The sequence below is a fragment of the Letharia lupina genome, assembly GCF_014066315.1.
Source record: "Letharia lupina isolate WasteWater1 chromosome Unknown contig_6, whole genome shotgun sequence".
Taxonomy (NCBI): domain Eukaryota; kingdom Fungi; phylum Ascomycota; class Lecanoromycetes; order Lecanorales; family Parmeliaceae; genus Letharia; species Letharia lupina.
Genome location: NW_023502975.1, coordinates 710,515 through 726,279, shown reverse-complemented (window position 1 = coordinate 726,279; position 15,765 = coordinate 710,515). Strand labels below are relative to the sequence as shown.

At 50.6% G+C, this 15,765-nt stretch overlaps 5 protein-coding genes across 5 annotated transcripts; 2 read left to right on the top strand and 3 right to left on the bottom strand.

The window, feature by feature from the left end:
* Positions 1–13: 13 nt before the first annotated feature.
* On the bottom strand, positions 14–1,422 carry HO133_009109 (uncharacterized protein; the record flags this gene model as incomplete). The annotated part of the gene is made up of 3 exons (XM_037299970.1): positions 14–332; positions 545–560; positions 1,008–1,422. 3 exons carry the CDS (start codon positions 1,420–1,422, stop codon positions 14–16), a joined length of 750 nt encoding a protein of 249 aa, XP_037154796.1.
* Positions 1,423–1,861: 439 nt separating this feature from the next.
* On the top strand, positions 1,862–2,962 carry HO133_009108 (uncharacterized protein; the record flags this gene model as incomplete). The annotated part of the gene is made up of 1 exon (XM_037299969.1): positions 1,862–2,962. The coding sequence occupies one exon, from the start codon at positions 1,862–1,864 to the stop codon at positions 2,960–2,962; it is 1,101 nt and encodes a 366-aa protein (XP_037154795.1).
* A 122-nt stretch (positions 2,963–3,084) lies between these two features.
* Positions 3,085–5,111, bottom strand: HO133_009107 (uncharacterized protein; the record flags this gene model as incomplete). Its single annotated transcript, XM_037299968.1, has 6 exons — positions 3,085–3,173; positions 3,224–4,467; positions 4,523–4,632; positions 4,690–4,928; positions 4,976–5,030; positions 5,085–5,111. 6 exons carry the CDS (start codon positions 5,109–5,111, stop codon positions 3,085–3,087), a joined length of 1,764 nt encoding a protein of 587 aa, XP_037154794.1.
* Positions 5,112–7,505: 2,394 nt separating this feature from the next.
* Positions 7,506–9,436, top strand: HO133_009106 (uncharacterized protein; the record flags this gene model as incomplete). Its single annotated transcript, XM_037299967.1, has 5 exons — positions 7,506–7,646; positions 7,698–7,832; positions 7,885–7,995; positions 8,056–8,183; positions 8,233–9,436. 5 exons carry the CDS (start codon positions 7,506–7,508, stop codon positions 9,434–9,436), a joined length of 1,719 nt encoding a protein of 572 aa, XP_037154793.1.
* An 80-nt stretch (positions 9,437–9,516) lies between these two features.
* HO133_009105 (uncharacterized protein) lies at positions 9,517–14,552 on the bottom strand (the record flags this gene model as incomplete). The annotated part of the gene is made up of 9 exons (XM_037299966.1): positions 9,517–9,678; positions 9,729–9,853; positions 9,907–10,084; positions 10,139–10,296; positions 10,365–10,675; positions 10,728–11,217; positions 11,912–12,007; positions 12,084–12,393; positions 13,056–14,552. The coding sequence occupies 9 exons, from the start codon at positions 14,550–14,552 to the stop codon at positions 9,517–9,519; spliced, it is 3,327 nt and encodes a 1,108-aa protein (XP_037154792.1).
* Between the last annotated feature and the right edge of the window lie 1,213 nt (positions 14,553–15,765).

Here is a 15,765-nt window from a genome sequence, read left to right as displayed (position 1 = left end):
CCGAACCCAGGAGTCACCACCCCTCATTCTTGAGCCAGTCCCTGACATCTGCCGTCTCCATCTGGGTATCAAACTCAGTCATGAGCTCGTCATCTGGCAGGACATATGGAGGCTCCAAAGCAGGTCCAAAGCTAGCAGCGGCTTGTTCCCCAAAGACGGCCTTCATTAAGGTGTGCTGGAATTGGATGCGGGCGTCGTCGGATATAGTCCACAACCACCGTGTTAGTGGGGGGTCTCCATCGAAGTAGCGAGTGTTGAGGAGACTCATAGACTGAAGTGCATAGGCAACTTCATCTACCAACTCGCCAAAGCTACTTCCTGTGAGCTCGCATCTGATATCACGTCCGATATGGCATTTAAAGACCAGCCGCTAGCACCTAGCTCTTGTCCAACTCCATGGCCTTCTCCAGGTTCACCCATGCCGATCTCCTAGCTTGATCGTAGTCACTGACCCTCCTTTTGATGCCTCAAACCCTATGCTGTCAGACTTTGCATTCTGTGAAGGGTCAGCTTGAAGGAGAGTGTAGAGCGGTGATGGACTTACCTGGTGGAAGGCGAGTCTGCTTTAGGACGATTAGAAGGTAGAACCCGCGGCAGTGTTTAGCAGAATTTTGCAAAGATCCAACTGTTGTGTTCTTCTGAATGAAGATTTGAGTCGAGAGGTGGACATTTTTGATTTTCGTCGTTGCTAGAAAAGAGGAGAATCTGCAAAGCATTCACTTCTGCCACCGCGAATCTCACTCCACCGCAGGTTCTAGATACGAAAGACTTGGCAGTCTATCCTTGGTATAGATGACGGAGGTCTCCCACAGCAACCCTCTCCTGATTCCCACCTCCCTAGCACATTTCGGAGTCAGCATTCCCACTCATTGATCAAGATTTGAGTAACAATAAGACACTTTTGGGGAGTAGCATGGGTGTACAATGGGTTTTTTGTTCCTCCAATATGTCTCGCGACTCAAAAAGCAGTCTCGAACAGGAAGAGACAACTCGGAAAAGTACCTTACAATGTCTGCCCACGCTTCCCACATCTCTACACAATGGACATCTTGCATGCATCTCGCCATCTAGGGTAGCTACCCAATCATCACTCCCATAACCCTCAAATCCGCTGTCGATCCCACAGTCAATGCAAAACCTCTCAGGTCTGCTACGCTTGAGCATGCCTCGGTGTACAATATCATCGGCGAACTTGCAGAGCGGACGCAGTCGGCAGCAAATGTGGCAGGCTAAGACTTTGTGCTCAATAGCGAAGGCGGAGAATTCGAGTTTCAGGAGATTGGAAAGGGCGGGAGGTTTGAGAGATTGCCAGACCTGAGGATAAGATCTTCTCAGGACCATGTACTCTTCAATATCAAGGTTGTCAGCGATGGCTTGAAGGAGCTCTGCTGGAAGCTTGGTGATGGGTGCTGAGGGAGACATGGTGGGAGTCTTGACGTCTTAGGGTCTCCAATTGCTCTTCAGTGGAAAGAGGAAAAAGAAGAAAAGATGAGGGGGGAAGTTTTTTCTCAAGTATCTTTGGCGACGCAGGGTAATATCTCCGTACGGAGGGATTGGGGCATTTCTCACTCGCCAAAGGAGAGCCTCGGCGAACGGATAGAGTGATCTAGCCTCGGCCCTGTAGATCTTCCCCGGATTCCCTCCACACCCCCCTTGGAGCGATTGTCGTCGTCATGAAGCTCAACAAGCTCATTCACTCGTCAATTCACTTCTTATGTTCAGCATCTGGACTTCCATTGGTCCAAGAAGTTACCTCTTAGCCTCCAGAATTCTTGCAGATGCCTGTACGCTCAGCGGTATTCCTTCACTGCGGATTACGCATCGGCATTTGACAACCCTCAGCACCCCCACGCATAATCTTATGTTCCGCAGACGAAAGGATCTAGACTTCTTCGAAGCCGCCATGAGAGGCGCCTCTCCCAAAAAGCAATCCTCGAGACGATCATCATCTTCCAAGTCCATGAAGGAGCTACCGCCCGCCAATCCCAGCGCCAGTGTCCTTCTCATCTCAGCAGCCAATCATATCCTACTGCTCCACCGCGTATCTTCCTCGTCGACCTTCGCCTCAGCCCACGTCTTTCCTGGGGGCCATTGCTCGCCTCAGGACGGCCACCTACCGCCACCGTCGGACCCGAGTCACCACCAAGACAGCCCGGCCTATCGGCATGCCGCTATACGGGAGTGCTTCGAAGAGAGCGGGATATTGTTGGCTCGAAAGCAAGAAAATACGGCGGAGCTAGTAGAACTGGCCGAGCAAGAACGAGAAGAGGGCAGAAAAGCTGTGCATGCGGAGAAGGTCCCGTTTGCGGACTGGATCAAACAAAAAGGAGGGCGAATGGATACCGAGGGCTTGGTGCCATTCACGCGATGGCTTACACCAGCTAACATACCGAAACGCTATTCAACGCAGATGTACTTGTACTTTTTGCCTCTCGAATCGGGACCAAGGCTGGGAAAGCAGACGGATCAAATGCACATCCCAACCCCCGACGGCGGCGTCGAGCACACGGCTGCGAAATTCGCGTGGGCTGGAGAATGGATCGAAGCTGCGCTGAAAGGAGAGTGCGTGCTATTCCCACCTCAATTCTTCCTCCTGTCACTTGTGGCCGATTTCTTGAAACCACCATTGGCCGGGGAGCGGGAGCTAGACACGGAACAGTTGCAGAAGCAGAGAGGACAACTGATGGAGTTCGTCAAAGGCGAAGATCCTCCGTGGGGAGAGAAATGTATAAGCCCCAACCCGATCAAGAAAAGCGGCGACACGCTTTGGATGGGCATGGGAGATGCAGGGCCGGAACTGGAAGGAACAGGAAGAGGTGGAGACAAGGAGAGAGTGCTGAGGGTTGAATTGAGCGGCGAGGTTGAAAGAGGAAGAAGGACGCCGAGGCCTAAGGAGGTGGTGATGAGAAAGGATTTAGGAGCTGGGAAGGGAGAGGGGAAGGGGCATTTGTGGCGCATGTGACAGGTACTTAGGCATTGATTAGTGATCGCACACTGGCGCTGGAAATACCCCTTTGTAGACGTTTGAGATGAAATAGGGGATGCAGTTTGGGTATATAACGCCAGAATATGTATGATTATGGCTTAGATTAGATGCTTTATGAGTGTGCTGAGCATGTCCTTCAGCATCGAATCCGGGTTCTCGGGGTTTGCATCCATAATGTCGACTTGTTCTGCGAGTTGATCAGCATTCGTCCACCTCTGAACGACATCAAGGACCGACCCTGTAACGTAGCCCTGACGTCCTCCAAAATCCCGTCCCGACCAGCTAGAGCTTGAATCTTCCGCCTCGCTCCATCGTCTTCGGCTACCAGCCATGCCAGAATGACGTCGACCGTCTGCAGAACATACAGCCCAGCATCCAGCCGTCTGCTGAACCACTCATCGGCTCTTTCCTCCGACTCCGCAGCATCGAGCCTCGCTCTCTCCTGCCCGATCTCTCCGTCAATCACGGCCACTTTCGATGCATACTCTCGCCTGAGCTTGACTAGACGATCACAAGCCTGATAGTCCTTCTCTACAAACTTAGCAAGCAGGCGAATCCTTGGAGCTTCGTTAGCTGGAAGCGAGCGTAACATAGAGGCCAAAATCCCAAGCAAATGCTCCGTCGTTTCTTTATCCTGTTTCTTCATGAATAGTCCAAATGTTGGTTTCAAGCCTGCCGCTTCCACAAGCTTCTCACAGCATGAAGCATCCTCTGCTCCTCCCAGTGCATGATTGATAAGTCGTATGGCGCGTGGTTTGCTCAGTTTACCTTCTCGTAACATGATGAGGCAGAGCTCGATGCCTTCTGCTTCTACGAACTTGATTTTGCCCGCGGGAGGGTCGACGAGACAGGTTATGCAGTCGAAAATGTTGGCCATATATTCTTCCTCTTCGGTGCCTTTCGCAGGATCGCGCTTGCGGTAGGGGCTGAGTAGTTGTAGGATCGCGTCTATGCCGTCAAGGGAGATCATCTTGGTGCCAATTTCGGAGGATGACTGGAGAAGTATAGCGAGCATTTCGGCAGCATACTGTTTGTTTTGTGAGACCGTTGGTTCTGGTCTGCGGATCCTGGAGAGGAGCCAGGGGAGGAGCTCAGTTTTCTGGCCGAGTGTAGCGGCAATGGACGGGCGGGACGAGAGGTTTTCGAGGACACTGAGGACGTGGTATATACCTGCACGGTCGGATTCAATATCCTCATTTAAACGCGATATGTTCTCGTATAGGAGATTTAGGAGATCAGCTTCTAGCATCGCATCGACGAGTGCGTCCCATTGCTCTTGCTCTGCTTCAACGTTTTCGTCTGTAAGCTCGTTAATGATCTCGATTGAGTCAATAGCGATATCTGTGTTGTCGTGAGACAGTAGGGAGACGAGAGAGGAGACACAGCCGAGCTTCGCGAATTCTTCGTAGAGCTCGGAGTGTTCGGAGAGGATGGAGAGCGCTTTAATGTCTGCATCTAAATCTGCTTCTGAGCCCATAAACCTGGCAAAAATTGTCAGAGTAGGCTCACCAGGATGTGTAGAGGCCTTGCACGTACTTTTCCGGCTTGTCTTCGAACTTGGCTCGTAGTTCTGTATTCTTGGATATCCTCTTTTCGAAGTTCAAGGCCAGCTTCCTTAGCCAGGCTATATCGACCTTCTCAGATTTCTGTATAGCACCCATCAGTCTTGCTTCCAATTTGACGGAACAGGCGTCCAAGTGTACGGTCTCGTCCTTATCCTGCTCGTCGATGAAGTCCATCACATCGGCTGTATCTCTTGTAAGGCCGCCTCCAAAGAACCTGCCTTCCTCATCATCATCGGACAGCTGCTCCTCTTCATCCGGTGGTAGTTCAGGGCCTGCCGCTACATCGTCGTCGTCTTCAACCTCGTCCTCCACTGTGGCTCTTCCGTTGGTCTTGACATCTCCATTTGCGCTTGTCTTTGTCGCTTTGTACACCGCATCTGTGAAACATTAATTCAGTCTTTGGGAGGCCTAAATGAAGACTCACCTGCATTGTGTCCATTGATCTCTAGCTTTCGTTTGTTGCTACGTGCTGAGGGTTTCTAGGGAATCTGAGCATTTGAGCAGAGATAATGTCATTCTCTTTCATAGCATACCTTGAACAGTTCATCAAGCGAAGACATAATGAAAATCTAAATCAGCCAAATCAAACTTCGAGGGTCAGTGATAATCCAGGCGTGTGTATCACAAGATTCTACCTCAGGCATGATGGACAGTAGGGCGGAGTTAAAGCAAACATTCTTTATGTCCGAGGTATAAGTTTAGTCAAAAGTCGACATGTTTTCTTTGCAACGACTGGAACATTATGGTATCAAAGGCGCGGTTAAAGACATTGGATTTCATACATCGCCTTTTTAAAGGTACTGGGCGTAGGAAGCGGTTGGTGAAAGAGATTAAAGAATGACTCCTTTCATAATTATTTGACAGTAACACTTTCCAGGTTTCCAAGCTTGATTTTGCTCTTGATTGGGATTCAGCCCAGTGTGAAACAACATCTCAGTCTTCTCGTAGAGGGTACTCTCAGACTTGATCCATCACTTTGCTTACAAAATAATTACTGGGTATACCCTTTCTTGATTCCCAGTGACGGTGGACCTAAGCTTTGGACCGCCTACCCTTCATCATCTCCATGTTCAAGGGCGATCTCACTCATCAAATCGAAGAGGCTCACACAAACTACAGCGACATAGCCCGTACAGCACCTGCCTAGCTATAATGTATCAATGATTCTGGATGACGCGACATCTATGCCTATCGTGCCGGCCTCTAGAACTTCCCCGAATCAAGCCTTGATCCACGTCCAGCCTTGGCAATAAGATGCCTGACCAGATTCTGAATCTCAACGACGCCGACCATTCTCGTATTCAACAGCTGTTCTCACATTCGTTCTGGGGAGAACCAGCTATCTAGTCAAGAGGTTTCATAAGAAGGCGAGGTTTGTCAAGGAGATTCGCCCAATCTTCAGAAAGGAATTCGTCATTATTCTTGACCGAATTCGAAGTTACTATACTTGAAGGCTGTTATTGAAGAAGGATTCCGCTTCTGCCCGTCAGTCTCTGATGGCTTCCCACGCGATGTACTTTTTAGTGATGATACCGTTTGCGGGAGGTAGTCAGCAGATCGAGTAATTGGACACGGTCATCTTCATAGTTGAATGATGGTATAATTCGTAAAAATATTAACTAATGTGTGCCCCTCTCATCTCAGACAATTGTCGGATTCTGCCCACGGGCAGGTCTTGTGTTCCATTCCAACTTCCGCCAACCTACCAAGTTCCTGCCAAAGCGCTGGCTCCACCAAAATTATTCTTCACCAACTACAGTTTGACGATGACAACCGGAAAATTTTCCATCGCTTCGGGCTCGGAGTTCGCAATTGTATTAACCAGAACTTCGCCTGGATGGAGCCGCGCTTGATCCTCGCTCGAGTGGTTTCGGACTTCAATACAAGTCTCCACACTAGCTCGTCGACTTTGGATTCTGCAAAGCTAAAGAGGTCCCAAGTTTAGGAGAAGCAACCGATCGATGTGGTACTGACATCTGCTTTAGATGCCTTCCTTGCGCACAACTAGGTAGGGTCATTATCTAGATTGTTTGTGAGGTGCCATAACAGCAGCAAGCCAGTCACAAGCGGCGGCAAGGGCGAATGAGTCTTTATCTAGAAGCATTAGCTTTAGGACCAGAGACCCGAGTATGTCGAGATCGCGGTGATTTAGAAGAGGACTCGCGACGGACGACTCAATCAGAATATTCCTTAGAGTAAATTGGTCGATCAATCGATTAACGAGAAAACACGTGAGATTTGGTTATGGCTCTTGGTTGTTAAAACCAGGAGTTTCTCATTTCTCAACAGCAGCTCAAACTTCTCCTCCTTTTCAAACCACCTGTGTGCTAGGACATTTCAATGAACTATCACAACCATGTTGAAGGAATGACTGAAGCAAAGGATTTCCGATGAGTAGAGAGCCATAGGCATTTGGCCAGAGACAAGAAGAAAAATGGTAAACATGAAGGTATGAAGATGCTTATCTCGTGATGTGCCTGATTGGAGTCTTCTGACCAGCAGAAAAGAACACTGAAATCTTTACCATCCTGTCTTTTTTACGATCTTGTGCTCGAGAACGTGGCAATGACTTCGTTCCATAATTCTAGACATATTTCGAGCCTGTTGACAACAGTCGCTGTCTGTCGTCCTAATCAAAAATATTGAAAATCACATCGAATCGAAGGTGATATTGATTTGGTAGACATATTGACCGTATTGGATTGCCGTAGCAGGGCGCTGGAATCCATGACAAACCCTGATATTCACATTGGCATGGATCCAGACCTGTTGCTGGTCTGTGGTGTAGGGAACACGATCGTACCCTCGGTAGATTTGGTAGATTTTGTGACACGGCTACTCTAAACCCCGACGGAAATAAGGCGCAGCGCGTTCAAGTCTTGGCAGACCAAAGAGGCCTGACTTTCGCGTCTACTCTAGGACAGCATTGAATATTCTCGTCTGGCCATCCAAGAATGGAAGGGCCTCTAAAGCTTCGAGAGCGGCAGAACATGGCTCAGAGCTTTCACGAAGAGACTTTGTCAACCTTACATACGCGTGGCCAGGACCTCTATCGCCAGAAACAATTTGAGGCCGCCCTTCAGTGCTTCACCAAGGTAACAACCGGCCAATGACTTTCCAGATTTCTGCTAACGTCACTTTCTTAGGCAATCGGCCAGGGTTCAAAGGCTCCTGTTGCTGTTTTTGACAACCGAGCTGCGACCTATACAAAGCTTGGCGACCTTCGAGCTGCTCTGAACGATGGCAGGCAGATGATTCAGCAAGAGAAGGGCAATTGCGCGGTACAGAGGAGTACATACGCCCCCAGAGACGCTCAAAATCTGACTGTATCAGGGTTATCTTCGTACTGGCAAGATTCTGCAGCTGCTGGGCAATCACAAGACGGCTCTGGACCTCTACGAAATGGGCATTCGTAAAGTGTCTTCTGGTGACCCTAATATCATGGTATGCTCTCATTGATGCCTTCTTCTGGACGAGCCAGTGCTAAATACAAATGCTTTCTAGCTGCTACGAGGACAGCACGAGAAGCTCGCACGACAACTCGCTCCGCCGAGGGCTATCGACCCTTTGCAGATGCTACCCTTAGAACTCGTTGAGATGACGATCAAATATCTTGAGTTCAGGCATATAGTGTCAGTTTTGATCGTCTGTTTATTAGGTAGATTTACTTATCCTTGGCAGGGGCTTACTGAGAGTCTCCAAAACGTGGCTACAACTACTCATCTCGATGCCTAGCTTGTGGAGCGATTTAGATTTTTCCGCCGCCAAAAGGCCTGTCACTCTGGGAGCTGTTCGGAAATACATCAAGCGAGGCAATGGAACCACTACTCGAGTGATCCTTGATAGGTTTGGATCCAACGCGGAGAAGATTCCACGCTACGTCGCAACGCGTTGCAGAGGGTTGAATGATTTGAGAATACCAGGAGGCTTGATCGGCGCGACTATTCTTGAAGCTGCTCCCTGCGCATCCAATCTCAAGACTCTTATCATCTCCAAGGCCTGTCAGATATCCTGTGATGCGGTCGGCCAGCTTCTTAGCCATTGCCCGAGCCTTGAGCGTGCGGAATTCGAAAGCGTCACCGCACAAAATCGTACATTAATATGGAAGGTCCACATGCCCAAACTTCGTGCGCTGACTTTGGACACTTCGAAAGCAGTCAGAGGACGAGGAGACCCCACGCTTGCTTTGCATACGCTTCTAACCAAAATACCTGATATCCGTACATTGAGTATCCAAGGTTGGGTTGTCCTACCCTCTCTTTTAAGTATAGATTTTTCGAACCTTTCTCAACTTCAACACCTGAATATGTCTCGTCTGACTGGTATAATGCCTCCACTGTTGCCGTCGACTATACGTACGCTCGCAATGGCAAATTGCCACAATGTTCCTCACATTCAAAGAGTCAGCTTCGCGGACTATGAATTAGCCCAGATGGTTCGCCTGTCGCTGGCAGGATGGTCTGGGTTATCGTCGGGTGATCTCCAAGCATGGTTATTACCGAGCAAGGGGAAAGTGACGCATCTGGATATTGGCGGCTGCATCACTCTTTCGAGTGCTAACTTGAAAGAGCTCATCGCCCTTGGTTATTTCGAGGGAGTTGAGAATTTGATTCTCAAATCAAGCAACATAGATGATGCGATAGCAATCCTCATAGCAAGGAGCCTTCCTCGCCTCAAGAATCTCGACATTGCATGCACAAATGTCACCGGTGTTGGGGTTAAGGCTTTGGTTATTGGGCTTGAGGGTAAGCTGGAGCATTTGTGTCTTGACGGATGCCATTCTACGAGTATCGATGCTGTAGAGCTCGCAAGAGCAATGGGTGTCAAGGTCGCATTCGGCTTCCCGGATCCCTTGAGCGGAGGTAGGAGGATCAAGCAGCGCTGATGAGGACATTGCTGTACCATTACAGCCAAAATGCATCAACCGGCGGCTAAACTCTAGCCAATCCTAGTGAAAGACAGAGCTCAACCGCTACGCTCGCTGCAATATCTATCGACCTCTTTTTCCAACGTCTTGCGCTGCGAACGCACAAGATTCATGATGTCTCCGCATTCTGGCAAGCCACCATTAGCACAGTCAACCTCCATCATTTGATCGTACACGCTGAAGAGCTGGTTGGGGAGCCACTTTTGAAAAGTATTAGTCAGAGAAGCCACTAGTTACCGTTCAGACTTACCAAGACTATAGGACTGCCTCCGGTGGCAGTCGGATGGGTCGTCTTCTTCAGTATGTATTCTCTTGTGAAGCACCAATGTCGCCATCTGAAGTCACGAACTTGGTTCAGAGCATGGAGATACAACACTGCGAACAAGGGTTAGGTACTAGAAACGGTTGGCCTTCCATTCGCCACTTACCAGCAGATTGCCTGTCCATCATAGCATAGACTCGGATGCCAACGTCCTGAGCTCTATCTTTGACCCACTGCAAAAATTGGCGGTGATTGCCAGGTCGGTACGAGCGAAAGTCGCTCAGGATATCCGTGAGTGGTGTCTCTGGCATTTTGATCTCCAGAAGGTTGTCGCATAGCGGGATCTGCTTTGGATCAATTTCATCGAGTCACGAGTACCTTTCTTATCGAGCACCCACCATACTATCATTCGCACCGCTCTCTCCTCTAAAAGACATTGGCTCTTCGCTCACGCCTTCATACACAACCCCGTGTGGGAACATTGACTGTTTCGTGATGCCGAAAATGAAGGTACGAAAGCTGTTGTAATCGTTTGGTTTGCTCTTCTTCCACATACCTCGCAGACAATGTCAATTTCATTCATCACTCTCCATCAGCAAGAAGGTTTGGAAAGGATCTGCTCACCATCCATGACCCCATTGACCTTCACCATAGCCTCCACCAAACTTTCCAATCCAGCATTGAATGCCTTCCTATTGCCATCTCCACATGCCGATAGCGCATTGACCGCCCCCTGGACCAATAGCCCGGAGTTCTGGACCATGTCCACATGTACGAGCACAAAGCCCGCTTCCGAGCTCGACTGGTCAAGGCCGTGCTCAAATGCGCGGATGAGGCGGAGATTGCCGTACTCCATGCCGAGTGCTGGGTCTTGGAGGCGGTAGTTGAAGAGGGCGTAGGAACCGGCGTATTCCATGAAGGGTTTGAAGCCCGAGCTGCTCAACCCGTTAAATCGGTGTCAGGAGTACAATCAGACGACGACATTACATCTCCGCTACTCTGGCCAATGGCCTCGCGAGCACGGCTGGCAATCTCTGTCGCCCCAGTCCGTACCCTTCGCCCTTGACATGGCGCTCGTGACACGGCTCGAGCAGGTACGCGCTCGCCAGGAAACAGTAATCCCTATACAGACCCCCTACCGTCCTCAGGTCATCCTTCACCTTGTCGACCTCATTTGTCAGGTCTGGAAGTTCGCGCAGCAGCGTTTCACCCAGTTTGAATGTGGCGAGGAGGCCTGGGTCGCCGGCTGCGGTGCGGATGGGCATGCGAGCGAGGAGAGAAGAGAGGGCGGAGAAGGACGGGGGAAGGGTTGTAGGTGGGAGAGACAACGGAAGGAAGCCGTTGGGGAGGGAGACAGTGAAGGGTGCTAGCTTTGCTAACTCTTTGTCATCGGTAGGTATGGTGGTGGGGAGAGGGAAGGTTGGAGGTGCGGCAAGAGAACCCATTGCTGAAGTTTGCGAGATGATTCGTTCTGGGTCTGTTTTGCCAAGAAACTGTTTGCTGCGTTGGAGATGTGAAGGAGGAATGGTGCGAACGGGAGGAATCTGGGTATATGTACCGTTGGCCGGAACTCTTCCGGCCACAGTAGAGGGGTGAGGCCGGTTCTGTTCCGGCCTTTTTAGATTGGCAAGAGATAAGTGATGCGTTGGAGATGGAGCGAAGACCAATTGGGGAATCTGATCCAGAGGTATGAGCGCTGCTATTCGCGATGACAGTAGCTGATGATGGCAGTAGAATCCCACTAGCGCGACATGACCAAACAAAGACGAGCACTACAAACACACCGCAAACGACCCCTCTAGATAAAGAATTGTTGAGGTGAAGTCCAAAAGAAATTGGACCTGGAAAATAGCAGAAAAGTACAAACGCTCTTGAGTAAATCGACGGATCCTAGGAGGTAGACAAAACCCGTGCACATTATCATCAGCAACGCTTGCGTCAACGGATCATCCCGCACAATCGTTACGTTGACTATCCTCTGCGCCAAAACTGTCGCCGGCGACACTGCACGTTCCATCGACACGGGCGCCGCAGCCAATGAAGGCGACGTAAATGTGATGGAAGCTCAAAGCTACTTCCTGATCCGAACCCTCTGTGAAGCCAGCGACAGCGATCGTACATCGGACTGCAGTGCTAGCCATGTCTTCGCCCGTGTGGAGAGCGCAACCGACAGTAGCAATCTTCAAGCTCAACGTAGACGTACGGCGCGACCGGCGTCACGGTTGGGGTTCCGTTGGTGGCTTGTTGTTGGGAGTCGGTCACGATGCCTGGTTCACCACTCAGTGAGATGCCTGCTTTCGGTATTTACTCTCAGATGATGGTGCACGGGCTGAGAAGCTGCACGGTTGGGTGGTGATTGGGAAGCGACGCCGCCGGTTAGTTGATCACCGAGGACCGAGAAGGCGTTGAAATCGACTCCGCTGTAGTCACCGACGCCTGTCAGGCTGGCGACGGGCGCGGTGGCGAGGTTGTCGAACTGTTGAGGCCGGTCTGCAAGGCTTTGGTTTGTATATGAGCGCTTGTGCCGTTTACGGACCGTGGCGTTGAATTGAACATGGCGCCGGAAGCGGGTGTTGCCATTGCGGAACGAGGGAGTAGATGAGGGCTCTGAGGCTTTGTGTTGCAATTGGGTATGTGGGTATGTGGCATTGTTCTTCGAAAGAGGTCGGGTTATAGGATATGATGCGGATGTTCAGTGGAACAAACAAAGGGGGATTCTTGCTGTTCTAATCGGCATCTGACCTTTCAGCCCGGACGACCTTCCGTCTGCGAATATGGCAGATAGGGGTTCCGATGGACAATGTCAGTGCAATTGCAATTGCAATTGCTCCAGGACTTGGATACGTTTTCTGCGGAAAGGAAATATGGTAGAGCGATTGACGCCACGAGCTTATGGAGATGCTCGGTCTTGCAATTCCATGCTATCCTGACATCATACAGATATCTTGTAGGGTCTAAGTTCACTCCGGCATCATCTCTGCCATTGTTAGCGTCTACAAACACTTCCCTGCTCTCTCCTCGGCTGTCTTCTTACACCGTGCCCGGTTTGTTCTTTCAGCAATCGTGGCTCAACTTTCACGTAAGATATATTTTTGTTCACAGTGTCTAGTACCATCACAGTGACAGAGCAAGACGTACGTAAAATCCATTGCTCAACGCTTTAATCTTTTCTGAAGACTGAGGTAGCTCTATGTACAATCAACTTTCTCCTCCAACACACCTCGCATCCAACCACCTCGCAAAATCCACACACGGCTGATCTATGAATCTCCAAAATAGATCAGCCGCCCACACTGAAGGTACCCCCAAGCCTACCGCACCTGCCATCCAAACAAAGAAAAGCTGCCAAGCACTCGCGGTTTCCTCCCTCACACCAGCTCTACCTCCGGGCACGCCGGCGAAGTCCCAGATCGGATCCATAACTCTGTTACCGAGGCTGTCGAAAAGTGGCCCGTGCATGAGGTATAGAGCGAATGAAATGGACGCCAGGTATTGAATCGGTTCCGTGCTCAAGAATCTTTGCAAAGGACGCAGCTGTTGGCATGCGAATACGATTTGCAGAGAAGCGATTATGTACCATGGGGTAGCTCTCCAATCCATTAAGGCGCCGTCCAAGCCCCATGAGTAGTATGGATCTGGGGAATGTTCGGCCAGCCAGGCTAGTCCCGGGGCTTGTTCAACATCTTTATTCGGCCACCCGCAGAGGAAAAGCGCTGCTATCAGTTGGGAAGACCAGAAGACAGCCAAAGCTACCCCGGCCCATCTCGGCGTTTTTGGCACCGTGGAAGATGTAGAGGTCGAGTCGGGAGCGACCTGGTCGCTGGCATGCTCTTCCGGACCGGTCGACCCAAGGCAAGATGGGCTTTCCGAACCTTTGTCCTCCTCTATCAAATCAACCTCAGCAATAAACGCACCACCCAAAAATTCAACAGCTGCCCAATGACTACTAAGGAAGCAGTACAACATGAGCGCCACCATCAGCGCAAGCCGGGTCGACGACTCGCACCTTGAAAGACCTGTGATAGTCACGAACAACAACATGGACATCGACATCTCAACCGGAAGCGTCCAAGTGTGCATATCGTATCGGAACTCCTGCATAATATCCCATCGCCACCCCTGCGTAATGCGAAACAGGACTCCCGTCCATTCCCACAGCTCAGCAAAGAACCCACCATCGATCGGCTGCTGTCGAGACCATCCGACGCGGATGAGGAGGAGCACGATGAACGTCGATGCTGCGGCGGGTAGGAAGAGGCGTAGACCACGGCGGAAGATGGAAGAAGCGAGCGTGGTGTGCAGATCGCCGTAGTTGCGGGTGCGTGCTAGTCTGAGAGGTTTCTTGGACAGAACGAAGCCGGAGATCACGAAGAAGATGTGCACCATTGGCCGCCCGGAGTAGATGACGCGGATGAATGGGAGTTGGAGTATCGATGACGGTCTCGTTTCTGTGGCGTCGACGTTGTAGTAGGCGAGATAGGGGGTCACGAGGTTGGTGTAGTGATGCAAGATGACGATGAACGCGGCGATGCCGCGGAGGCCGTCGAGGTAGGATGTCGCGTGGATCCGTGGCGGTGCGTAGAGGTGGGGTGCCACGCGACGGGCTATTGGGTGCGGAAGGAGTGCTGCTGTGAATCGTTTGATGAGCCCAGCCAACCGGCTTGCCACCGCCGACGTGGAAGTGCCGTGCTTGCTCGGCAATGGGACTGCCGCATCGGTCTCTTCCTCCAGCAGACCTTCCACCAGCTCCAGATCGTCATCGAGTGACGAAGGGAGCAAGAACGAAAAGAGAGGGCGCTTGAAGGACTTCATGTTCGTACCATCTGCAAGGGAGGGAATGGAGCAATTGTTCCAAAACGAAAAAGAACAGTAGAACCCTGAGAATATCAAATCCTTGTCAGGGAAACCAACTCATTATATAAAAGACAACAACACAAATGTATCTGTGCAAAGGTCGGCTATTAAATCCACCGGGGTCATCACAGCACTCTATGCACCCTTATTACCTCAAACGGAGCCTTTTCAGACACAAGACCGTCCCAAACAGTGGAGACCCGCTCCGGACACGGGATAGCCCCCCAAACAAAGCCCTAGCCAACATGGAGGTCTGAGAGCCTCAAAGCTGGGTATCGGCGCAGACAGACCGTCCTTCAAACGGTGCATGGACCGATCGCAACGCGCCGGCGTCTTCTCGACACTTCATCCCAAATCTCTGCCTCGATTAGCTAGTCTAGCAAGCGAAGTGCCAGTCTGGTCCACAGTCGCGATGGACCTTTCTCGCTCGGAGAATCGGCCATCCTTGACCGCTGCTTTGGCTCAGACGGCCGGGATGAGAAGGCGGTGATCCGATGCAGATGGTGGAAGATCGTGACGTTGGCAATGCTGCTGGGGCAGACGGTACGGGAATGATGGAGTGAGATAGAATATTCAAGTTGTACGGGTCGGAGTCGTGGACTGAGAGGGCGTGCGTCCGTGGAGAATTTTCGAGAAGAAAACTAATCGGCGGGAAGGATACACTGGTTTTTCTACTTCAGGTAAGGCGGATGAAAATGAGGGTCGAGGGTCCGATATCCTCGGGGCAATAATGTCATCATCGCTGAAAGATGGGGAAGTAATTGGTGGTGGGCACAAGATGAATGGTTTTTCTACTCTCTGTTGCTGTATTAGAATAGCATTCATCTGTCTGAATGAAAAAACACGTTGGAAAAAATGGCTACGTGTCAAGAATATTCTGACAAAGCGTAAAGCTTACAAATATGAGAGGAGACAACGGACGCAGCTATTTGCGAATACTCGACCATCATTAGCAGCAAGAGAAATTTTGGATACGCAGCTGAGGTCCGTTGCGCGAAGGACGCCGGGAAGAATGGAGGCGGGGTTCAGGATTTCAGCCATCGATCAGACACCCAGCCTCCTTTTGATTGCTCGTGAAGCGAAGAGCCCCTACATATGTTCTAGAAATGACAGAGAAGAATTCCGAACCCAGCCCAGAAATCGTACAGAAGATGAAGAAAGTTGCGAAAAA